Raw genomic sequence first — 26,809 nt, 5'->3', positions numbered from 1 at the left:
GAAGGGGATGAGAGACGTGAGGGAGAGTGCAGCAAGTACATTTCACTGGGTGAAGTCATCTTTTTCCTATGGGTGTTATTCAAGCCATATCTCAGGCAATTATGCTGCCTTTAATGCCATTTTATCCCCTGAGCCAACGCACATCTAGATAATACTGTCTACATATACACAGTCTGGGTGAGAGGGGTCTTCCTGAAATAAAACACACTTATCCCCTTAATCTGAAAATATTCAGAGCTCAATTTACACATGACATTCACGTCTGTAGATAGATATTTTAGGACGTGTGAACCAGGCAGTTAAAACCAGGCAGTCCCAGACACAGCCTTCACCAGGAGGTATAGATGTATCCAGGCAGCATGTTAACCAGGCAGTTAAAGCCAGGCATCTGCATTGCTTGCTGTTTGGGGTTTTAGGCTGAGTTTCTGTACAGCACTTAGACATTGGCTGATGTAAAAAAGAGCTTTATAAATACATTTGATTGAGTGAGTCCCAGAAAGAGCCTTAGCCCGGCAGACCATTAACCGGCAGGCATAGATTTATCCAGGCAGCATGCTCAGCAGGTAGAGAGGCCAGACAGAGTGATAACCAGGCAGCACGCTCAGCAGGTAGAGAGGCCAGACGGAGTGATAACCAGGCAGCATGCTCAGCAGGTAGAGAGGCCAGACAGAGTGATAACCAGGCAGCACGCTCAGCAGGTACAGAGGCCAGACAGAGTGATAACCAGGCAGCATGCTCAGCAGGTGGAGAGGCCAGACGGAGGGATAACCAGGCAGCATGCACAGCAGGTAGAGAGGCCAGACGGAGTGATAACCAGGCAGCATGCACAGCAGGTAGAGAGGCCAGATGGAGTGATAACCAGGCAGCATGCACAGCATGTAGAGAGGCCAGACGGAGTGATAACCAGGCAGCATGCACAGCAGGTAGAGAGGCCAGACAGAGGGATAACCAGGCAGCACGCTCAGCAGGTAGAGAGGCCAGACAGAGGGATAACCAGGCAGCACGCTCGGCAGGTAGAGAGGCCAGACGGAGGGATAACCAGGCAGCATGCACAGCAGGTAGAGAGGCCAGACAGAGTGATAACCAGGCAGCATGCTCAGCAGGTAGAGAGGCCAGACAGAGTGATAACCAGGCAGCATGCTCAGCAGGTAGAGGCCAGACGGAGTGATAACCAGGCAGCATGCACAGCAGGTAGAGAGGCCAGACAGAGTGATAACCAGGCAGCATGCTCAGCAGGTAGACAGGCCAGACGGACTGATAACCAAGCAGCAGACAGATACAGCTTTAACCAGACATCCTTCAGGCAGAGCCTCAACTAGGCTGAGCGTTAAGCGGCAGGTAAAGTGGGCGTTCCGCTTCATTAAGTCTCTGGTGAGTCTCTGAGCCGGAGCAGATTCACCCAATTTAGGCAGGAAATGACAGGATGTCAAATAGCTGTGGAGAGAGGGAGGGAAGAGGTAGGAGAAGAGGGGGGATGCTGCCAGAGAGTGAGACTGGTGATGGCCATCAGAAAGCCTCAAGCAGCAGCAGCGAAAACTGAATTACCTTGCTCCGCCAGGACAGGACACAGTCTAATTACATTACTACTGGGGGGGGGGGGGGTTACGCACTACTGTTAGACACAGCCATATTAGAAATCAAGGCTGCTTCTTAGAGGATAAAGATCAGCTGGTTCAGCAGGGAGATGGGGGGGACAAGGTGGAGCAGGGTAGTGTGAGTTGCCTTATCAGGACAAGGCCACAGGAGAGCAGGGTCCAGGGAGGGTCGATAGTGCATTAAGGAGAGAGAGGAGGAGAGGAGACACGGGGCTGAAGAGTCGGCCTGGAGGTCTGCAGCGTCTGCAAGGGCCTCTGCACTAATCAAAAGAGGCTTAAAATAGCAACAGCGGGAGGAGAGGCGGCGGCCGGGCTAACAGCCTCGGTCTGTAATCATGTCCCTAAAACTTACAGCATAGGCAAGACTCTATATATAGCAGCAACACACTGGACAGACAGGAATGGCAATATAACATAGTAATGATTAGTCTGAAATCCCAAAAGGCCTGTAATATCATGAAACAATACAGACATTGCATTTGTATTCCAGGTGTGAAAAACATAGGATTGAGAATGGAATGGTGTTTGGAGTCAAATCAAAAGGGGACCGGATCAGACCGGCAGGTTCCCTAAAGCCCAGGGGGTGATATTGATTATTCCACACAGTCATCCATGAGCCCAGGAAAACCCCAAAACAGCCCTGGCCCCGCTGCCCCGCAGCCCTGGCCCGCTGCCCCGGCCCGCTGCCCCGCAGCCCCGGCCGCAGACCCGCAGCCCCGGCCGCAGACCCACAGCCCCGGCCGCAGACCCGCAGCCCCGGCCGCAGACCCACAGCCCCGGCCGCAGACCCGGCCGCAGACCCGCAGCCCCGGCCGCAGACCCGGCCGCAGACCCGGCCGCAGACCCGCAGCCCCGGCCGCAGACCCGCAGCCCCGGCCGCAGACACGCAGCCCCGGCCGCAGACCCGCAGCCCCGGCCGCAGACCCACAGCCCCGGCCGCAGACCCACAGCCCCGGCCGCAGACCCACAGCCCTGGCCGCAGACCTGGCTGAGAAGCAGGCACTTAGGAAGGCAGTGTGCCAGAAAGACATCCATACAGCTACTCCTATTTGGGCAGAAATAAAGAAGCAGATGTTTGGTCTAAACCCCCACGGAAACTGGAACTGCTAACAGTCATCTTCTCAGAGGGATGTTTTTGTATGGGGGGGTGGGGGTTAAATACTTACACGAATTTGTACAAACACATCACATCCTTTTTCTCATGGGGAAGATAGAAATACATTATAGATGGTGTCTGTCTGATGAGGCTGCCTGCCGTCAGACATCACCACATCCCAACAGACAGCACTGATGTGGCTCCAGCCGATCAAAAAAAAAGAAGCTATAATCCCAACATCCACTGGGCTAAACATCCTAGAAGACAAGATGGGCTTTTAATGTGGACTCACAGTACTGATCAACAAGCCTCTAATTAAAAAGACTAGTCTTTCTGATACATCCTCCTCTACTCTGATTATAGATTCCAATTACAGAGAGATGGAGAGAGAGAGAGCGCGATGGAGAGAGCGGAGGGAGGGAAACATGAGGGGGGGCGTGCTGTCAGTGTCTGACTGACTGGCAGTCCTGCTGGGCTGGTATAACAGGACGCACACAGGGTTGGCTGGCGCACTGCGCTGGAGTGCATATATGACTCAGGCACCAGAACCCAAGATGAACAGACTGAGCGAACAGACTGAGCGAACAGAAAGAGCGAGCAGAGAGAGGGAGAGACACACACACACACGATCTTGATGTGCAGCCAACAAAAAACTGTGGATACTGAGCACTGCGAGATCCAGCCTGACTGTCCCTCACTCACCTCCTACTCAAATACATAGACAGACAGATACACACCCACAAGCACATTTCTATTACGAAAGCTAGAAAGGACAGGAAGCAGGGCCACTTTGAAGCTGCAGCTCGAGCAGTGAGTAACTGGGGCATCAACGATCATGGACAAGTATGATAAGAGCCTAACAACCCTCCACTACCCCATCATTGCTCCACTACTCTATTACATATTAATGAAAAAGTCAACCTGGAAGGTCTAGTAGGGACAGCCACTGGAGCGAACAAACATCCAGATGCATCCACATCCAGCTAAAACCACAGCAGCATCTGCTAGTTAACCTTTGAAATATTTAATTTCACCATCTCTGTGAGCCTCCTATGCGCCGCGCGTGGACCTAAGAGTACGCTTGACTCGGTCCGAGGCTCCATGCTGTAGCTTTAACCTGGTCTCTTAGTGCCGGACTAAATGGCAGAATACATCCAGGACGGATGGATGGGAGAGGCTCATGTATGACTGTGAATGGCTTCACGTCCGGAGGTCCTGCCGAGCACAGCCCGGTGGAGACTACTGCATTAGACGCAGCTCTGTTCTCTGTGCATGGCAACCAGTTCGGCTGCAGTAGCAGTGCACTCTCAACCCGACAGATCACGACACAGAAACCCAGAGCTGTGGGTGGAGAGCGGGTGGGAGGCTGAAGGAGCTGATGTCAAAAGGTCCACATTCAACAAACTTCACCAGGCAGGCACAAAATGGATGTTAAGTGTGTGTGTGTGAGAGTGAGTGAGTGAGTGAGTGAGTGAGTGAGTGAGTGAGTGAGTGAGTGAGTGAGTGAGTGAGTGAGTGAGTGAGAGAGTGAGAGAGAGAGAGAGAGAGAGGAAAAGAGAGGAGGCTGTGCCCTTAGGAACTCTTTCAACCCACACACAGAAGTAGGACTCTCCCCTAGGCCAGATTATGTACTAGACTTCCTGTCGCTACAGTAATATCAAATAGATAAGCATTCAAACATGGTTTATGACTGCTGTTGCAGATTTGATTGTTATGTTGGAAGCAACATAACACACTTTTTCACAAGGGCCCATTTTCAGATGCAAGTTGGCCCTCCAGTAAAATCTATACAACACAATGCAGGAATGTAACAAACATCAATATGAACATTCCAGGGTTAACAAATAGTCTTTAAATAATCTGTCCTAGCAGCCCTCTCCTCTCGGGTTGGTCATAAATCCATATAAGGGCATTAGTACTTCCGCTCTAGAGTAAGCTACATTCCACTGGGTCTTTGACCGTCCAATTTAAATAATAAATCTGGACTCGGAGCCACCAGCCATGTGTTGCTTGGGCTTGGCTATACTTTGGAAGTTTACATTGGAACACCCAACATTCTGTCTGTGCATTTTTCACTTATGTCTCAATCACAGGCACGTGCTGTCGCTGAGGCAGAGAGGCCTTGTTCATCGCTTTTGTAGTTTACATATTTCTGTCTGCTGCTGAAACAGTTCAGTTGTATTAGAACACGTCATCAGCTAAGCCCCCAGATCCCCCCCCCCACCCCCCACCCCCCTTCCCGTGCCAAACTCTAGAACCCTTAATGAAGTCATCAGCCTGGTGCTGCCTGGGAGAGAGGACAGATCAAAGACTGGGCTACAGAGGCAGCCCTGAGCGAGCTCATGGTGGCGTCAGGAGAACCCACTACCACTGCGGTGCTGTGACTCCTCATTCAGACAAACAACGTTTATATTAAACAGCCCATTTATACAGTCTGGATGGGTGTTTATAGGTCTACAGTGACCTTGTCTGACAGACTAATGGAGGAGCCCCTCTGTGCCTTAATAATGCAAAACCCCATGCCCAAACAAATGACTCAGTACAGCCTGTTTAATATGGTGGTGGGGGAACAAACCACCGGAGGTTCAGTCAGTTAGGTGTATCATGTGACCGAGTTAAAGCAACACTGACACACAGACCATTCAAGCCTTGCCAACGCTTTGTGTCAGACCACTCTGACCACTGTCTTATCAAGTTCCTCTTTCGTACCCTCTGAAGACCCCGATGGCCACCCTGCTGCTCATCCCACTTCAGCCCACCCAGGTCACATTGTTAGGGCCGAGATGCTTGGTTGACTGGATGCCTCCCGGCTCCGGAAACCACTGGAGGTCATTTGTCTTTGATGGTTAGTAACGTGTTCTCCCCTCCTCGGCAAGTCGTCTCTTCTCAGAGTAATGTCGTTAGCCAGGGGGCGGTATGCCCCAGAGACAGAGACAGGCAGGGTTCTTCAACCTGAAACCAAAGACACATGGAGAAACAACCACACCATAAAACCAGTTCTAAATGTCCACCGAATCACAGGATAGAGCTGAAACACTACAGACTCTGAAGATCTACCTCGTACCCCTGCACCGGTACTCCTTGTATAAAACCCTGTTATTTATTTAAGTAAGCATTTCACGGTAAAGTCTACACCTGTTGTATTCGGCGCGTGTGACAAGTACATTTGATCTGAACATTTCACAGATTCTGACATCACCACAAGGCACCGACAGCAGCAAGAGGAGTGACTGAGAAAGAGTTTCCTTTGGTGACAACACTCGTTTCCTTCAGCTCAGTCTAATAACAGGGGAGGATCTCAAACATTCGCCAACAAAGCAGGGAGCTTCTAGTAGAGGATGAACTAAGAGGATTTTTTTTTTTTTTAAACACTTCCGATATTGATGTCATCTTCCTAACAACCCCCTCGGGTTACAACCCACATAACGATTGGCTGTGATGCAGGGAGGGAAAGCGCAGAGGAAAGTACTGTGACTCAGCCATCCTGAATCATTCTTTCATGTCGTCTTCATCAATATTCTACGGACAGGGGAGGTTCTCATGGACACATTTCTGCTGGGTGGGAAATACGTTCGCAAAAACATTTGCTTGATTTCAGCATGCAGGGGCAGAGGAGGCTGACGAGAATTAACAGTTCATGTTGACAGCACCATAAAAACAAAAAACGGGATGTAGGTCCTCGCATCACCCTGACGGCTCCTAATTGTACACTTCCTTATCAGGAAAGGAAACGTCCTCGGTCCCTCCCACCCCCATATCTTCTTCCTTTTTTAATCAGTCTTCACTTCCGCCTGGCTGTTCAGGCTGGCTGGGTGCCAGTGGGCTCAGAGAGGGGGGGGGGGCTACGCTGCCAGAGGAGGTGTCTACTGGACTGCCAGTCTTGGAACTAAAATGACACAGAAGTGGATCAGTTTTACCTCCTACAGGCAGGAGGGACTGGTTGTGAAAAGTTAAACCTGTTCTCTTCTAAATCAGGCCACCGTCACTCCTTTTTACTTGAACAATAAAATATCAAACTCATTTAAAATCACCCTGCCTAGATTTAGAATAATCAATATCAATTATGTCAGTCTGGGTGCAGACTGTACTTCCCTCCCAGCTGATCTGAGCTACCTCAGCCTGCATTCACATTCCACTCATTCTCTGGGCCAGAAGAAGTGCTGTTTGAACTGTATGACAGAACTGTGGAGGAATGAGGGAGAGAGCTCAAGAAAGTGAATTGAGCTTGGTGGTGCTGTCCTATCAGAGGCTGCCAAACAGACACGGCATCAGCCAAAAGAGAAACCATGAGGGTAGCTCAGTCTCAGATAGACCCAATTATACACAGACACTACCTCACACACACACACACACACACACACACACACACACACACACACACACAGGGGCCTCTGTCTGAATATTTAGAGGGTTCTCCTGGTTTAGATGAGAGCTGTGTTGTTGCAGGGAGGGCCTGTTCCCAGTAGACAGACATGAGCCATATGAAGCCACAAGGTTTCTAACCCCACTGAACCACAGTTCCCTGTAGACAGACAGCCTGGTCTGAGCCCAGCTACCAGCATGTGTAGGGCTGTCTCGTCTTGGAGTGGCTCTCACAACAAATTGTTCAGGGGCTGGGTTGGGGGAGGATGCTGGAGACAGGTTAACTACCACTGTCTACACACAGCGGAAACCAGAAAGTACAGAAGTCACTGGCCCAAACATCTGTTATTCAGAGAGCAGCCATTGACATCTCTCCCAGTCTTCCTCCCTCCACTGTCAGTGCCAGAGGATATTGCCAGTCCAAGTGTGACATAGTCAGAGTCTACCATTAGTTTCTTGATCATCTGCTCTGTAGAAAACATGTGGGTCCTTCTCCTCTGGTTCCTCCTACCCTCTACAGCCAGTCCACTGCAGCCCAGTCAAGGCAGTGGTGGGATTTCGGTTTGAACCAGGCTAACCAACTATGTATCCTCAATTCGCCATGTTAACAAACATCACATGGTAATTCTATTTTCTCTGCGGACATTATTTTGCAAATTACCTGTCCTCATAAGCACTAAAACTTCCTTTTCTAGAAGCTACTTCGGAACACTTGGAAGATACTGTATTGGAGTAGGCAGTTCTGTGGTAAAACCTTTGACATCAGAGGACGTTCCCCTTGTGCTAGCCAGTGTGATTTTTTCCCCCAGGGTTCACACCCACTCATCTCCAACAATGTGTAACTGTACCACCTTCTCACATTGTAGTTAAAGTCAATTAAGTTATGAAAAAAATGTTATGTTCCATTCCATGTTATGATATATATATATTTTAAAAACTCCCCTCCCCCATCTTCCTTACTTTCCCCTCATATAAGAAGACAGACAAGGATATGGAACAACCAGAGCACAGAAAGCTTTTGTTTCCATACCAACACTTTCCCCCAGCTCCCACCCACACAGAAGTCTGCTCCCTGGGATCACAATCCACATGATGCAAGGCGTTGCTACAGACTCACAGTATGGTCCATTGTAATTGCCCAGGCAGAGGAAAAATGTGGCATCATCTTGGGTTAAAAATTAAGAGGTAATGAGACCAGACTATTTCCTGCAAATCAGTGACAAACGTTTTCCATTTCCCCTTCATCTGATAATATTTCTCTCATAGCGAAACTCCTCTGACACCAGTCTTCCTGTCAGATGGCAGTGGGGATCCCCCTATCAGGTGGCAGATTTCTGAATGGACCCTCGTCCAGGACCCACAATGCCATGATAGTGATGTAACCATCTGAACAGGAAGAGCAGCCAGAAGGATCCTGTTTAGTCGCCACAGGAAACACGGTCCATCTCCCTACAGCGCTGCTTTCTGCAGGCTAGGACCGATGGGAAGTTTCTCAACCACACTTTAGGTGAATTCTCCGGGTTCCACTAACAGACTAGGGTTGGTTGGTCACCCACTTACAGGAGGATCCCCGAGTGTCACAGTGCCAGTCATCTGAAGAAGAAGACCACACCCCCTTTCCCAGGAGAAGTCGTCATTGAAACTGTTCTCTGGTTTAAGACCAGGTTGCAGTCTACCCCAGAGAGCACCAGTCACAGCTTACATATCAAATACATGGGAATTTCTGCCAATTCTCTTCGCACGCACGAGTCAGCCTGAATGCTGGTAAATGTGACGAGGTCTGAATGATGAAGGGATGAGAAAAGAAAAGCAGAGACATGAGGGATGGCTTAGGTGTTCCATGGTCTGTGGAACACTCCAGTGAGAGGGGAGAAGAGAGCCCTTACTGACAGGCTGGATGACCTCTGATCCTGGCATGGAGGAAACTAGCATACAACCACACAGGCTCCATGGTCCCCGAGTGGACTACCTCATATTGCCATGCATGACTGACAGTTAAGACAGCAGTGTTGGCCATTTGTAGACTTAAAACATCCATCTGGGATTCCATGCGGTTTGCGAGGCATGCTGGATGCTTCAAATAACCCTGATCCAACATTACACAGGACCGCTGTGGTCTTAATACTTTATTGACACAGTTCACTCTGAACTCTGCTTCCATTGTAGTTGGCAGCATTGATCTCTAGTCATCTTTGTGTTCAAGATGCTCTGCGTCATAGTCAGGATGGTACAGAGTGTCCTGAGAGCAGTAGTACCATCTTGAGCTCTCGTTTCAGCTCTTATTAGCCATTTAAACACATGACAATACCCAGGGGAGGGAGACAGGGGAGAAGAGGATAGGGAGACATCCCCCCCCCACCCCCCAGAGCCCCTCAACCCCCACAGTCTGGTTCCACGGCTGCTCGCCTATCGAAAGCACTTTGTTCTGCCACGGAGACATCAGCCAATTACACAGCAGGGTGAGCAGGCAGCTTGGCAGGGATTGGCCTAGGCATGTTGGTGGCTCCACCCAGTCTCCCCCATCCCCTAACAACAGCAGCAGCATGCTAGTCTCTCCCGCTTCCTCCCTCTCCTCTGCAGACCAACTGCTCTCGTCGATCACTCTCCCTCCAGTTCTGTTGCCCTGTTTTCCTGTCCGGTTTGGAGAAGCAGTCATCATCCTCCGCACCTCTCGCCATTTACCCCACCTCAACCACTCAGGACGACACTGAACAGAATCCTCCAAGCCAAGGGTTTCAGTGGTCACACACACACACACACACACACACACACACACACACACACACACACACACGCGCGCGCCTCCTGGGCCTCTTGCCTAGCGGCTCAGAAGCTGTGGGATGTCAGGCTGGCTGCTGGCGGAAGGAAACACTGAACAGAAACAGAGAGGCTGAGGCAGCAGAGGCATATCGTTCTACGCAGGTCCGCTCTACGCAGCACAGAACAGAGTTGAACGAGGTCTCTGCTCTGACCTACTTTTCAATCATCACTACAGGAAGGGAACTGGGAGTAAAAGAGGCAGATGGTCACTTCCTCTATGACTGCTTAGGGATACACAGTTCCACAGAAGACCAGGTGAAATGTTTCGTCTGGTGAGGAGAGTAAGAGATGGGTAAAGGAGGTGGGTGGGGGGGGGGTTATGTCATTGTGGCTCTCCGTCTTGGGCTCTCCCTCCCCTCGTCGTACTTCCTCGTTCCTCCAGCGAGGGGAGCAGAGCAGAAACAAAGAAAGAGGCCCTTCCCTTCCGCACAGAGAGGTGTTAACAGCAGCCTGCCTCGACACAACACAACACAACTCGGCCATCTTAATATGCTCTGCTCCATACGGCCTGTGTGTGTGTGTGTGTGTGTGTGTGTGTGTGTGTGTGTGTGTGTGTGTGTGTGCCTACATGCGTGCCTATACCCAGCGATCTGTCCAGGCTGTACCATGGTTGGCACAGGTGGAGGCTGGCTGCCCGGGTATTTGGGAGTGCGAGCAGAATGTACCAGCTCAGACACATCACCAGCACCTGTCTGAGCAGGAGCCGAGCCGTGAGACAGACCCTGGCCAGAATCATGCGAGAAGAGAGGAGAAAGGTTTGGGCGTGTGAGGAGGAGCAGTGGCCCTTTGATGAGATGGGACAAAAAGAGCCGCTGATTGACAGCTCATGCCCTCCTCTACTGTGAACGGGCAGTTGAATTACTATTGATTTATTTCAGAGTTGTAGAAGAACTACGGATAAGATGCATTTTTTTTGTGTATTATGAATCCATTGAATAAATTATAATTTCACAATAAAAAATATATATAAAGTGTGGTGTGTGTTCTTACAAGGATACTTGCCTTGTATACCTGTCCTTAGAAAATCGTCCGTTTCGAATTCCAACATTCTTTCCCCAAGTCTGTAGAGGCTTTGTAGAGGAAACATCTTCAGCAGAACACAGCTGTGAATATCTCACATCCCTATTCAGACACCACTGCCTTTGTCCAAACAGCCTTGAGGAATAAAAGCCAGTTCCATGTAGAAAATACGTTGATACTGGGCTTGGCAATCCGCTTCAGTCCCATCCTCCTTTGTAAATACATTAGCTCCATTAAATCACAGGACACAAGACCTTTAACATTGCACATTTAATGCCTTTCTCCTTTGTTTGTCATTTAAAAAAAAAAAATTCAACATTAAATATGGCCATCTGTCAATCAGCCATTGTAAGAGAAGCTGAATGATGAGTGAAGAGAATAAAGGTTCAGGTGCTTTCTAGATCCATGTTGTTGCTCAGAGTAGAATCACTGCTGTACAATGACTAGTCTCATATTACCATACAGTTGGGCTACACTATGCATGGCTGACCACACACACACACACACACACACACACACTTTACATGGCTGACCACACCGTTTACAACCAAACACCTGCAGACGTCAGGTTAGAGGGACAGAAGGAACAGGTTCACACACACAAAAGGGAGGCATGTGGCCTTAGAGTCTCGTTCAGAACAGACAATTGCAGCATGGATGGAGGAGACGGGCAATGAAAAAGAGTAGGGGTGAGGAGAAAGAGAACCCAGAGAGGGGGAGTTCCTAGAGTAGGAAAAAGGCAGCAGTAGTGCTACAGTTTTACAAAATTACCCTTGCACATTCAGTTTAATGCATTGGTGGTTATTTTTCTCAGAGAGCCAACGGAAACCTTGTATTAAAGCTATTCATCAAATCCTTTGTGAGACAGAAGAAAAAACAACACTTGGCCCTGAATACAAAAGTGAAGCAGAGACGCCAAGACGTCCTACTGACTGATAGAAGGTGATAACCTCCATTTGGCTGTCAATCTGTGGGCTCACTGGGAACAGCCATGTGTTTGAGGAGGAGACAGCTGCTTTTGGAATCAATTCCTCTGACAGGTTATTCATACATCAATGCCCTCATTTAGTGAGAGAATATGCACACAGCAGAGTCAGACACTCACGGCTTCAGCTTTTCCATGAATTCATTTCACAGGACCGGAAAATAGAACAGTATGGTTTAGACCAGCTTTTCTCTGGTGAGGAGGGAGAACATTAAACTAAACTAGCATGAAGGGCTACTGTATACCTTGTGATGTTCGTATACGGAACAAAAATAAACAACGCGTAAAGTGTTGGTTTCATGAGCTGAAATAAAAGATCCCAGAAATGTTCATTATGCACAAAATGCTTCTCAAATTGTGCACAAATTTGTTTACATCCCTCATAGTGAGCATTTCTCCTTTGCCAAGATAATCCATCCACCTGACAGGTGTGGCATATCAAGAAGCTGATTAAACAGCATGGTCATTACACAGGTGCACCTTTTGCTGGGGACAATAAAAGGCCGCTAAAATGTGCAGTTGTCAACACAATGCCACAGAAGCGTACAATTTGCATGCTGACTGCAGGAATGTCCACCAAAGCCGTTGCCGGATAATTTCATGTTCATTTCTCTACCATAAGCCACCTCCAACACAATTTTAGAGAATTTGGCAGTACGTCCAACCGGCCTCACAACCACGTGTAACCACGCCGGCCCAGGACCTCCACATCCGGCTTCTTCGCCTGTGGGATCGTCTGAGACCAGCCACCCGGACAGCTGATGAAACTGAGGAGTTTTTCTGTCTGTAATAGGGTGTGGCATATGTGGGGAAAAACTCATTTGAATTGGCTGGCCTAGCTCCCAAGTGGATGGGATTATGCCCCCCAGTCCCACTCCTGGCTGCACCCCTGCAGTCATGTGAAATCCATAAATTAGGGGTCAAAGAATTTATTTCAATTAACTAATTTCCTCATATGAACTGTAACTCAGTAAAATCATTGAAACTGTTGCATTTATTATTTTTGTTCAGTATAATATCAACATTGAGACATTTATAAAATGAAAGACAAAGTAACCAGCCCCAATACATCATAAACTGAGTATAGTCAAACTCAAATATCCATTTCAGTGGCATGGACTGAAGAGAATTTCAGTTTCTCTGGAGTGAGTTGGACAGGGCAAGGTAGGTGGTTGTCCCATGCATGTGTGGGTGGCAGCATCACAGTCCTGAGGTTTTAGGACAGACAGAACAGGGCATAGCTCTGTAGCCGTTTCTCACAACCAAGCAGAGAGATTGACAGCCAGGGAGAGCCATGCAGCACAGTCAATTAGCAGCGGGGAAAATGTGTCTCAGAGAGGCAGAGGGGCGGGGTAGTGGGAGGGTTACTCTTACCACAAAAACAGAGGAGCATTCTGCAGCTCCAATCATGCACAATCACTGCGCCATCATGGCGGTTGAGGAGCGGTGTTGACGCGAGCGCGAGGCGGCAGGCCCCGACTGAGCCGAGGCGCTAAGCTGCTTTGTCCCATCTGTAAAACGCCCAATCAGGGTCAGAGGGTTCACAGTATACAAATGCCGTGCTTAACCCCTAACCAACCTACCAGCCATGTTACAGGAACCAAAAGAACAGCAGCAGAAAATATCATTTGTTTTTTTCTCGGCACTACGGTTACTCAATATAGTCCCGCCATATGACCCTCACATTTCAACCATTTTTACTTTAACTCACAAGTCATTCTCCTTTCAGACTCTCAAAAAAAGCAGGCCTGAAAATGACCCATAATAAAAAGGACTAATATTTCTGATGGAGAGAAGTTATTTCCAACAGGAGAAAAGAACGAGTCAGCCAGCAGCAGCAGCAGCCATGGCTTCAACAGATTCATGCCCCATAAAACCAGTGGTGGATGGATTTCAGAGAGCAGAGTCGCCTACCAGATGCTGGGAGATTAAATGATTATGTTACGTTGTAGTCGCACTACACTGCTCTAGTTGTTAGCTGGAGGAAAACAACTCAGGTCAGTGGATATCAGGGCCAAGACAAAGTAAGTGGAGAGGTTTTCATGTGGTTTACTGGAGCTATAAGCTCCGCACTCCCGCAGCAGGCCCAGTGTACCGACCGGACACGCTGTGGGTGACCGATACAAGCGCCTAGCGATTAGCTGGTCTGGACTTTACAGGCCAGTTTGACTGGGAGGGAGAAACTTCAACTCTGTAACTGAAGCACTCTTTCATCTGAGACAATGAGCAGCCTGGTAGGTAGATGGGACAAGGGGACAGTGTGGCTGAACTGTAGAGTGACGCTCAAAAGAGATGGCAGCAGGAGAGAAGGCTGAGTGTAATGCTAACTGTCAGGTAGATAAGATTAGCCGTTACTCTGCTGGTAATGGTGGTGACCGCAGCAGAACACACACAGTTGGCTGACCACAGAGGGGTCCCAGTCTGGCTCTGCACTGTGGTACTGCATATGGGCTCCCACAATCTCATGAACATAGAACAACAAGAATGAGGTGGATCTAATAGCAAAACAAATACATATATTTTTTTTAAGGGCCATTCCACGGCAGCATAGCATGGACACCTTTTTGGTATCTCAGATTGTTATGGCAATTCTCACACTGTATAAACTTCATTGGGAAGAAGGATGTTTGATCTGCTTTTTACATTTGTAATGCAAAGCAAAAAAAAAAAGAAAACATGATGAAAGTGTCCATTCAGAGTGCAGGGCCATATGACTGTAGATTACAGTGGGCCAGCCTGCTCTCAACACAAAGCCAGGTGTTTAGCGGAGCTGTTCAGGATGTTCGGGGCTCACCACACTAAAGCCCCTCTCTGGCACAGAGCTGCAGAAAACGGGCAATTAAGAAGTGATTTTCACCTCACAGCTTGGCCCGTTGCCTCACAAAGAACCCTGCGGCAGCCTGGGGACTGCAGGAGAGAAGAGGCCCAGGGAAGGGGTTACAGGGGTAGGTGTTACGGTGAGGCGGCATACTCTGGATCCACGCGCAGAACATTATGATGATGTATGAGAAACGGTGCGATACAGAGGGAGGAGGGAAGGATCTCCAGCAGATTAGAGACTGTACAGAGAGGAGCAGCTGGTTTGACTCATACCTCGTTCCCTCTCGCGCCTCCTTCCCGCTCTTCTCATTATCCCCCCTCCCCCTCACTTATTGGTAATTGAGCTCAAACGGGATCCTGCTGGAGGTGAAATAAATGTACTTCGTCTCGGGCACAGACAAACCTGTCACCCCTTACAGGATCCTCTGCCAACGTCACAGTAAACAGGAGAGCCAGTCACACACCTGTCCCAACAGGCCATGTCAGTCACCCAAAGCCAGACACCAAACCAGGGGTGCTGCCTCAGTCAGCGGGTCTGGCAGATTGTCCAGTGATCAAGGTACTCGGCCAACCTTGAAGGAGGAGAGTCTACCGGTGGTTCCACTCCACTATGTCTGAGCACTAAGCCGTAAGACCATTCAATACTAAGCCAGAGGAAACCAAATGGCTGCCGCTCCTCCACTCAATCTCCATTCAGGTAGTCAAGTAAATGTGTCAACAATGGCTGATAGGAGTAAATGCCACAGTTGATTTCAGTGGAACTCTGTTTTACAATAGCAGGTAATGGTTTCATTCAAAATACAATAGTATGCTATTAAAGGGATAGGCCTGATATAGCTCGTTCTGTCAGACAATACCTTAGTTATTGCTGTGTGAAATGCTTGGAGCACCAGAGGAGTGTAAATTGCCACACATTTCACACCACAGTAAGTCATGCCTCTCAGCCAGTTATACAACCACCACTCAGTACATTCTGTGCAGGGATACTTTAATCTAACTTCAGCTCTCCACTATGTTCAGACACTTGAGTGTCAAGTCTGAAACAGACAGACGCTCCGTTCTGCCCCACTCCAGCAGTTGCTATAGTAACGGAGTGGTTAGGCCCCCTCTGATGGCACGGTGTATAAAAAAAGATAAACTTCTGGTCACTATGGTTACCCTGTCGTTAGGGTGACTTCCAGATTCAGTTTACATTACATGGCAGAGTTGGTTTGGGTTGAACTTTAGGATGACCAACTGAACCATTACTAATCTCATACTCTGCTCTGTCAGATTATACTGTAGGCCTAGATGGACATCTATGGGCCCTAACAGCTGTAGTGTAAATCAGCTGTAAATTACTTATGGAATGGGATTTAAGCCAGGCTTTGTTCTCTGTGTCTACAGTATATGAATCTGTCATGAGCTACATTTACTCCACGAAGTAATTAAAATCAGTTTCCAGAACCGGCTCGGTCATTAGCTACGACAGTGCCCAATTTAATTATTTCTATCCTCTTTAGTTTGCTCTGACTGTCACAGGTTGTGTATTAGTGCTGCCTTTGGGCCTGTTATTTGATCCAGGGCCAGGGGGCAGGGCCAGCCTTTCAGCCTGGGCTTTGGCTCCCTTCCATGGGTGTACCAAACACTACAGTACCCTGCTGTGAGGCCTAGTGGAAACTTAGCAGCTAGAAGTGCCATTAAAATGTTGCCATTGCGCAGAGAGGAGATCAAAGACATTACTTTTGACAGACAATCACAATTTCTGAAAATTCTTATATTTTAAAAATGTATCTCCCTCTTAGGTCATAATGAACATCTGTTAAAGTGCTTTATGAAATCACATGATATTTTGAGTCATCTACATGTTTCCATGTTTCAGGCCGCCAAGGCAACAGCAACGCTCTAATGCTATTTGTGAGGGACAGACCGTGTAGCTAACCAAACTCCTGGCTTCATGGGTATAACTGACCCACAGGGACAAAGCACAGGGTGCCGGTTTATGGTGCGAGGGAGAGGCGAGGTATTCACAGTTTAGACTCCAGCTGCATGACATCTATCTGGGGAAGCGTCCAACGTTTCCTTTGGCAGCCTGAAGCGAGAACAACAAAATGGGGGAAAGAGTGCAGTGAGAAGAAACCACCAAGGAGACAGATCTCCCACCAAACAGATGATGAATACATAAACACACTAAACTAATATAAGGGTGCTGAAAGCAGCGAGAGCCCACCGCCACAGCCCCAACCCCTCAGCAGTTTGGAGGAGAATCTGTGGCTAAGCGGGAGAGAACCGCCGTAGCGCTATGCTCTCGTGCTGATCCCGCTGGAAATGGTGTCGCTCAGCTCTTTGTACCTGGCTGAGTAATGACACCGAGTGAATTACATTTTTTTTTCTTTTTTAAAAAGAGCCACTCCGTATTCTATTACAAGACAAGATGGAGCGGGAGACTAACGCATTTCTCACGGCGATGGAGCACACAGAGCTGTAACTCTGAAACTCGTCTCCATTGACCTAAAAATAAAATCAACTGTTTCTTGTCTCCCCACCTTTGAGAGACCACCACCCACCCCCTCGCCCCACACACTCTAGCCCACTTTCGCTTGGCACACAGCTCACACAAAGCCAATGCCTAACTACTCCAGCAGTTTATAGTGAGCCGAGTACACAATGTAGCCACTTTCGGACAAGCTCATTACTGTAGAAAGCCGAGGGGAGCCGCCACCCAGAGTTAGGCCTGTCCTCTAAGGGGCTGACGCATGTTGAAAAGGCTGCATTAACATGCACTGAGAGGGAGGTCATCTTTCAGAAACGACCCAGGCTTGTTCAAAGGCCTCAAAATGGCTGCGATAAAAATGGAAAGAGAAAAAAGATATCTTCATCGTCGCAGTAAATGTGACATCTGAGAAACCCTGACTACAATGTAACAACCTGTGGATAAGTCAGTGTGCCAATCTAACACAGAGCAGTGGCCAAAAGGTCCACGTGAGCTCTCTGGCAGGAAACAAAGATATTATACAGCGTCATTACAAACATCACCCTGATTGCATCACTCATGATTCATAGAGAATAAATTGGAGGAAACCCAGAACTACATAAGAGTTTTGTTATGAGTGCACTACGACTCAGTCAGATACTGTATGAGTAAATACGAGGCCTATAAACCAGGTATAACACTAAGCACTAACAGTCTAATGTAAACTATATTTAGACATGGACTATAATGATTTATAAATCATGTTGAATAACACAAAAAAAAATAACACTCGTTTCCCATTGAGCAGCTTGTAGCCATACAGGCGTTAAGAGTCTAATGCGGATCAATATAATCAAAGGCTCCATTCTATTGCTTTATCCCTGGAGGCTTACTGCTGCCTGATGAAGACAAGTCCGAGTGGTAGAGGGGGATCTGGGGATAATACCGGATTGACCGAGAGCGTATAGAACTGACCTGCTGTCTGTGGTTGGACTCTCCCTGCAGGGTAGGTAGAAAGTGATGTTTTCAGGTTTCAAAGATACAGTATTTTCAACCTAACTTCCGTTTCTCCAGAGAACAGAAGTAGGGACTCCGCTCCGGTGTCTTTCTAGGCCTGCTTTGTTAGGTTAGTGGTTGGATGGCAGGACACTGCAGCACTAGATCTCTAAACATGACCTCATCCATTCAGCTGGTGAGGTTAAGGTCTCTTGTTCATAATGGCCTCCATTCTAGTGACAGTCCAAGTCGCCCCTGTTCTGCCCTCCAGTCAAACCTATGGAGCCTCCCTAGTACTGTCCAGCTTAGTGTCCAGTGTCCTCCCTCAGAGCTTAAGCATGTTAAGGCCAAACCAAAAACATCTAAAATGTTGATTCAGCTTTTCGGGGATCCTGGACGGATGAGCTGTGGCTGCCACACACACACTTTGTGTAGACAGCTTGTGTCCTCTCAGGGCTGTCCAGCTGTCCGGCCAAACCCACAGGACTAGGACGACATAAATCACGGAGCAAAATTAAACAGTGCATTCGGTGAGAATGTGGTGTACGTGACACACACACACACATATATATAGATCCCGAATACACATGGTTTAAGTGACATTTATATATCCTGAACAGTCTTTCAATACAGCACAACGTCCGACACATTGTCCTCTCAGAATATTGGCACATTCGATAGTGTATATTTTAGACAGGATTATAGTCCATAGGGAAACATCCTCCTCCGCACAGACAGTCATTACCCACATCAACACAGCAGGCACATTCCTTACACTGTGTTCACCTGTCTGGTACAGTAAGGCATGATCCTGGCTGGTAGTTTGCCCATAAACAGGTTGGTCTAACTAACAAAGGAGGAACTGTGGCATGTGCAGAGAATGTCCCGAGATGATAACAGTGGATAAGAGAAAGGTCACATTACATGACAGGGTAAGAGGGTCAGGGTGTGTGACGTAAAGCTGCTATAAAAATCGGGACAGAGGAGAGAGAAAACGGAGAATAGGAAGCGATGGGCTGGCTGCTGCAGATCACCGGCGGCCCAAATTAAAACCGGCAGTTTGGGGAGCTCCCGTAACGATGCAGTAAAGTGGAACATTGTCTGTTGGCAGACAGCAAAACACTGAGAAGAACTGAATCAAAATGCTGTGTCTACCAGCTCCCTGCCTTCCAAGACATACAGCTCTCCACGTACTGTGGTGTCAGTGGTTCTTCCGATATAAGAGAGGATATAACTAGAGCTAATACTGAGAACGCTTGACGAGAAGGTGCGAGGGAGGGTAGTGGTATAGAGTAAGGATAAAGTATTTGAAACATTCCTGTTATAACCTCCCTAACTCACAGCATCTCACTGACCCAGTTACAGTGCCAGGGCTCCTCAAAGAGGAACTAAGGAGAAAAATTAATAAATGACCATCTGCATTAAAACAGAAGGTTATATTAAGCACATTCATGCTCAGGTCCACAAACCCTTGTGTGAACATGAGGCCCACATTTAAATAGTAAAGCTGAAGGACTGGGGAGGGAGAGTGAGGGGGACGGAACCGTTACAGGCCTCGTTCCCGGCCCCTGCTCTATTTTTGTTTCCTCTTTTTGTGCGCCACACACTGCAGTGGATTTTTCAAATTCGCCCTCATCAGTTGTGCGACTGATGAAACACTGACAGCTTCTTTACATTTGTAAAGAGCCCTGCAGCAGCTGTGCTTATCCCGGCTCTATCCCAGCGCACAGCCCGGCTCTGTCCCAGCGCACAGCCCGGCTCTATCCCAGCGCACAGCCTGAGAACAGCCTTGTCAGGACAAATTGGCCCTGGCTGCACACCTCCTCTGAATGCTATGTTCACCACAAACATAACTAACGCTGCTTCCCAATTGACCTAAACCCACCCCAACAAATTCACTGAATATACAAATATAGAATTCCAGAATAGGAGAGCACGTGTTTTTGCCTCTAAATGTCTGTCAAATTGCCAGGCAAAGTGATCGGCCATCATAGAAACCAGAGTTATTTGAGAGGGGCTGTTTTAACTTTTGTGTCCTATCAAAGGAGCGGTAATTGCCTTACCTTGTTTGCTTTTATTACGTTTTTTTTCCCTGACTGATGAATTTTAATAACATGGATGGAGCACATGGGGGAGAATAACAACTCACAGTGTTCCAGGGGACATGCTTAAGCCAAGCATGGATAATTGTCTAACGCTAATTAAGGGGAGGTTAAACCAGAGGGGCCAAGAGTTGTTGAGGGGGGAGGGTGTTGCGTTCTGAGTGGGGGGCCCAAGGAGAGGGGGGCACCTCCAGGTTGTTTTGTTGTTCGCATGGTTTGTTCGGAGCAGATTTCTACCCCAGCTGCTGCACCTCAGCAGATGTGAAGACCATGTTCTGTGCGGGCCCATTCCACACACAGCCACATGAGCATACATCTATAATTACACAAGTTATTAAGAATAAAATGTAAAAATAGACCATTTTAGACTTCAGCAGCAATTTTTTCCCATGGCTTTTTCGCTGTCAAATCATCTCACCAGGCCCCAAAATAAAGTTGGACATGTAATGCATTGATTACTTTAATAGCATTGCCATAAGAGGTGAGTATTTTGGGGAGAAAGAGTATCAAACTCATGGGGAAATGTACGGAATAAATCAAGTTTGAAAACTATATGTTTTACACTTCAAGAAGTAAGTATTATTTCACCTCATAATATAAAGGTATAATGTTTCAACCACGTTATTAGAGTGGAACGCTTGGGGAAGGCAGTTATGATGGACTTTGATTATTCTCGGTGCATCTTGGGCCACAAACAAAGTAGCCTAGTCAGCAGCAGGCCCACACGTGGCCAAAATGTTTTGAGATTAGTTAAAAGGTAACAAAAAGGTACATCTGAAATCAAATGTATTATTCATTGTGGTTCATGATAACTTCACATTGTTTTCACGCGAGGAAACTTCACACGAGAACACACGCTGTAATGTGAGGGTTAAACTCAGCCATGCGATGTGCTGAGTGTCTCCGTTTGAGAGTACGCCATTGTTTAGCTTACGCCTGTTTTAAACCCCAATTTAAAATACTTTAAATGTTGTAGGTTACACCGAGGGTAAAAACCTTGAAATTACCAACATTGATATCGCCCCCTTCTGCCAAATTCGCCGGTATTAGGTAATCGCAGAAAGAAAATGGTCGCTTCTTGCTTCCCCTTCACATGAACCTCTGCAATGCGACTGAAACACTACCTCAACATTACACCATAAACAAGCTAGCGCTTAAATCAACTAACCGCTGACATTTCGTTTAGTTGCATCCATGGTCTCTCGTCTGCTTAAAAACTATTGACTGGAGATCACCCGAATAATAAATAAAAAACTATCAGAGAATCTAACATTCTTGCTCAGCAAGCTCAGGCTGCAATATATCCCATTCACAGAGGTCACACAGACGTGCTATACGCGAAATTAAAATGATCAGACACTTTATTCCATATATGTTAGTAAGCAAACGCAGACAAGCAACTCCTCCTGAGCGTTCCACTACGATTGGAAATGATTGGAAATTCTACGGAAATGTTCAATTGCCTGACCCCCTTTCTGCGCTCTCCCCCTACGGAGAAAATTAAAGAGCTACAGTCCACTCGTCATGGTCGGACGGTGCTGGTCAGGTACTCTCAAGTCGCATCAACATAAATAAAGTGAATATTGTGATATCCAATAGCAAAACGAGGTGTTCATTTATAAATAACACAGTTTATATAGGGCTACTCAGCATGGGGTATAGAACCCGGAATCAGCCATGGGCGATATGGCTGTGTCTTCATGGCTCTGAAAGGGGCTATGGGAGAAAACAAAGACATTCTGAAAACAATTAGCCAGCTCCTGTGGAAAATTCTGACTTAATCAATCAATCTCACACAACAAGTCGTTTGTTATATTGTACAGAGATGATTCCAGAATGCGCATTGCCCTAACATAGATGGTTAATCAAATACATCGTCTTGTCTGATGTTGAAGAAATTTAGCAAAATCGACTATTTAAATAAAGTCTCATTGATAACACATTCTACAACTTTACCATCTAAAAAGGAAATTCGGCCCCAATAGGCCACAGCTGTGTAATGGTAACCTTCACACTCCGTGATCGAAGTTTATGCATTTTCTTCAAAACAGGCGAAATGAACGTGCAAACTTGTAAAGGTTAAATTATTTTACACATTGGACAATAATAGGCGAGTAGTTACTCACGTATTTCTTTTGGATGATATTCCTCTTAGGTCTTTCCTTGCTCATTCTGCAATCCAAAATGTTTTGCTAAAGAGAGAATGGCCACATGAATTTCTTTCTTTGACTCTCGCTTCTCCCGGAGCACACCAAACAATTTAAATCCCCGGTCTGTGAGCTCTCTGGCTTTGTAGAATCCTCGCTTTGGGTTTCCCTTGACGATCTGGATTTCGTCGTTAGATTCCAAATTAAAGGTCCACGACGAACGGAGACAAACAAAAAACAAACTCACTTCGGAATAACATATTCAAAACAATTCACAACAAATAACTTCCATTCGTAGAAAAACCATTGACGTTCTCTCTCCCAGCTATCCTGAACGACATGGATATTCTAAGGTATTAGTCTGTTCTTTGAAAAGAGTCACATCTTGTGTGAGAAGAGGATTTAAATCGAACCAAATAAATCAAATGAAAAAGGTTCGATGTTCCGTTTTGTCTTGAACTATCAGGCGACGAGTGTAGACTACTCCAGCACCGCAGCTATTCTAAACGAGGCGAGTTTCTTTCTTCCCCTGGTTCAGCCTATCACATCCGTTACCATGGACAGCGGCAACTTTAAAAGGCCGTTTTTCAGGCACCGAGTAAAAATGATTTTACAAAACGCGAGATGAATAATATATCCGGGATAAAGAAGCCTATCTTGTTTGAATGAATGGGATCCCCACGTGTAGGCGAGCTGGTTCTTCGCTAATTACAAGTTACTTCGTTTCCTATTTCTCCTCAGTGGCTCGAGCGATCCTGTGGAAAGCTGACCTGGAGCCCATTCATATTTAGTGTGCAAATTAGCAACACTTTCAAGCCCTCAATCTATGCAATGCCAATGCTACAAAGTAATTGACCATGTTTTTTATTTGATTTAACTAGGCAAGTCAGTTAAGAACACATTCTTATTTACAATGAAGGCCTACCCCAGCCAAGCCGGGATGACTCTGGACAATTGTGCGAGCTTTGGGACTCCCAATCACGGTTGTGATACAGCCTGGAATCAAACCATGGTCTGTAGTGACGCCTATAGCACTGAGATGCAGTGCCTTTGACCTCTGTCATGTTGTTTTTAGGCCACATGCCTGCATTCACCTTCAGAATGGCATTGTAGCATTGAGGTAAGGAAAGCGGTCAAATAAACCTTCATCGCAGCGACCATATTATTTTTGGGAAGTTTATAAAATGTGTATGTGAAAACTTACGATTTCCGATTTTCCAAAATGACTTCCTAAAGTCACTCGCGCTGAGCACATGCAGCTTGCAATAGCACATAACCTACAGGGGTGCATTCAGTTTGGTTTACACTAGCTTCAATAGCCATAAAGTCAGATTCACATCTACAAAGTCCAAATTGTAAAAATAAAAATAAAAATAGCCTTTTAGTAATGTTTTAAGGTTAGAGTTAGGCATAAGGTTAGCAGTGTGATTAAGGTTAGGTTTCACATCACATTTTAAGAAGATAAATTGTAGAAATGGCTGGGGTTTATGACTTTGAAGTTATGGAAGCTGGTGATGACATTCAGCAGTGGTGTGAAGTAATTAAGTAAAAATACTTTAAAGTACTACTTAAGTCGTTTTGGGGGGTATCTGTACTTTACTTTATTCATATTTTTTGACAACTTTTACTTCATTACATTCCTAAATAAAATAATGTACTTTTTACTCCATACTAAAACCCTGAAACCCAAAAGTAGTCAGTACACTTTGAATGCTTAGCAGGACAGTAAAATTATCCAATTCACACACCAAGAGAACATTCCTGGTCATCTCTACTGCCTCTGATCTGGCAGATTCACTAAACATGCATGCTTCTTTTCGTAAATTATGTCTGAGGGTCGGAGTGTGCCCTTGGCTATCCGTAAAAACAAGAAATGAGTTCCGTCTGGTTTGCTTAATATAAGGAATTTGAAATTAAGTGACTTTCACTTTTTACTTGAGTCATTTTCTATTAAGGTATCTTTACTTTTACTCAAGTATGACAATGTAGTACTTTTCCCACCACTGCCATTCAGTTCGGTTCAATGTTTTCTGCATTGCCTGGCGGTGTGTCCGTTCATGGACAACATGCTACTGAACAACACATTTCCCTAAAACAGTGTGCACCGTTCTTTAACAGCCTTTAAAGGTACATTTCCTCCAGTTTTTGTTTGTACCTTTATTTAACTAGGCAAGTCAGTTAAGAACAAATTCTTATTTTCAATGACAGGCTAGGAACAGTGGGTTAACTGTCTTGTTCAGGGGCAGAACAACAGATTTTTACCTTGTCAACTCTGGGATTCGATCTTGCAACCTTCCGGTTACAAGTCCAAGTCCAACGGCGTAGCCTGATCAATATGGGTGTGACCATTAGAGATCTCAAAACTGGTGCAGCACAACACCATACACAACCGCCCTCTGGGCCACCATAGTTCTCTTCTTCAACCTGTTGTTTGTACCGTTTCTGTTTAAATAAACATTGAATGCATTTCTGTTGTAGCCTACTAAACTCACTCCAGATGAGATCTGGGCTACAGTAGGAGGTTACAGTAATTGTCACCACATTGCTTAGAAATGTGACACATTCACCTCGCACCATCCATATGACTCAAAATGAGCTTTTCATGTTAAAGTTGACTAGAAGATTAAGTAGATTAATCATAGCCTACTGATCATGAATCTAAGCATCCTTCCTTCACTTTAAGATACTGTAGGCATCTACCACCCACACAACAAAGGGAAAATCTAATCTCTTTCCTGGAAAAACAGTTATTTAGCAGTGACCAGGGAACCAATTAACCAAGGGTTTTTGACTTGAAGTTCAGTAAATCTTCAAGTCCAAATGGTCATATTCCAATATGTTTTCATCTCGGTGAACAAGAAGAGAAATGGTTTGAAAACCCACCTCAATCCAGGAAAAGAAGGTGTCACTGTACTCCTAATTATCATATTCGGCGAATTGAGAATATTAAAATACTGCTAGTTATTAATTAAACTGCCTTTTTCATCCTCATGCTAGGTAGCGACTGGTAAAGCAGCCCATTTAGTTCCACAACACTTCTGGTAGCTACTCACCCCAATGCTAAGCATTGCATTTTTATGGAATCCAATGAGCTGCATTAACTAGCCTATCATGCTGATGGAAAAGCATGTTTTTAAAAAAAAATTAAAACAGCAGTATTTCCATCTTCTTGATTTGCCTATTGGGATAATTAGGAGTACGGCGACACCTTCCATCCCCGGAAAGAGCTCGCTTTTCAAACCGGCAGCCACTCGTACCTCTCGGATTCAAAGGAGTTGGTTTAAATGCAGAAGACACATTTCTGCTGAATTCATTCAGTTGTGCAACTGACTATGTGTCCCCTTTCCCTTTAACGTTCGCATTTGGCATATGACTGTTTTCGACTGGAAGGAAGGTTACTGAACTTCAAGTCAAAAACAACTCTGCTGCCTTCTGTTACTCAGAACATCCCTACTGGCCCTTACACTGTCAGGGATTAGCGTTACTTTGAAGTCGTCAGAACTGTGTGTGCGTCTTGAGGGACTGATGAGCAGGATCTTGGTTGGTTGTGATGACTGTTTTCTGACTGGTTCCTCTTGCCCCTCAGTGACCTATTAGGAGAAATGACAAACCTACATGATGATGCAGTGTGAGAAGGGAAGACTGTGTGGACCAGAGGAGGTTGGAATGGAATGGTATCAAACATGCAATCCAGGTGTTTGATGTGTTTGATACCATTCCATTTATTCCGTTCCAGCCATTACTATGAGCCGGTCCTCCCCATTTAAACTGCCACCAGCCACCACTGGCGTGGACCTGTTGCTCACAGCAGCAAAGTCAAGTCTCTAAGATCATGTACAAACGTAAGGTGAAGTCTCTTCTGCTGTTGGATTGGCTCCTTAATGTTCTTAAAGCAACAAAAAAAACATCAGTCTATTTCCACTGGGGATGGATCAGGTGCACTTCCTGATGATAGTGAACCGAGGTGCTGAATTGAGCCCTACAGGGAACAGATGAACACCAGCGCATGAACATGTTCATTTCATTATAGTCCTGCATCAAGGATGGGATATCACTCCCCAGCATGTTTGATGTAGATTCAGCACCATGCTCGCACTGATCAAAGCAATGAACTTGTCCATGAATGAGTAAAGACTATGGATCAATATCTGGTAGATCAATAAGCTGCAGTGAAAGCTGCAGATGACATGATATTACCATGATATTATGGGTCTGATTAAATCACATCAGCATCCAGGCCCAGTTAACCACAGGGTTCACATATACTGTAAGGTAGGAACACGTGTAATACTATTCATTTATAAGCCATGATCAGATCATTTATAAGGTATGTCTTGATGATTGCCGGAATATTTATACATTTTTATGACTCATTTATGAAATATCCATAAGATATTTATAAACTGTTACACTG

General features: G+C 46.3%; 1 protein-coding gene across 50 annotated transcripts in view; it reads right to left on the bottom strand.

Moving 5' to 3' along the window:
- The window catches only part of LOC118397671 (protein Jumonji-like), a 103,219-nt gene extending 80,307 nt beyond the window's left edge, over positions 1-22,912 (bottom strand). For all 50 annotated transcript variants that reach the window (XM_052470179.1, XM_052470181.1, XM_052470182.1 and 47 more), the window contains exon 1: positions 22,375-22,912. In XM_052470179.1, the coding sequence (XP_052326139.1) occupies positions 22,375-22,419 (45 nt within the window). In that variant the 5' untranslated portion in view covers positions 22,420-22,912. The remainder of the gene's footprint in view (positions 1-22,374) is intronic.
- Positions 22,913-26,809: the final 3,897 nt, after the last annotated feature.

This window comes from Oncorhynchus keta, chromosome 19 (genome assembly GCF_023373465.1).
Source record: "Oncorhynchus keta strain PuntledgeMale-10-30-2019 chromosome 19, Oket_V2, whole genome shotgun sequence".
Lineage (NCBI taxonomy): Eukaryota > Metazoa > Chordata > Actinopteri > Salmoniformes > Salmonidae > Oncorhynchus > Oncorhynchus keta.
This window is presented reverse-complemented; position numbering and strand designations above follow the sequence as displayed.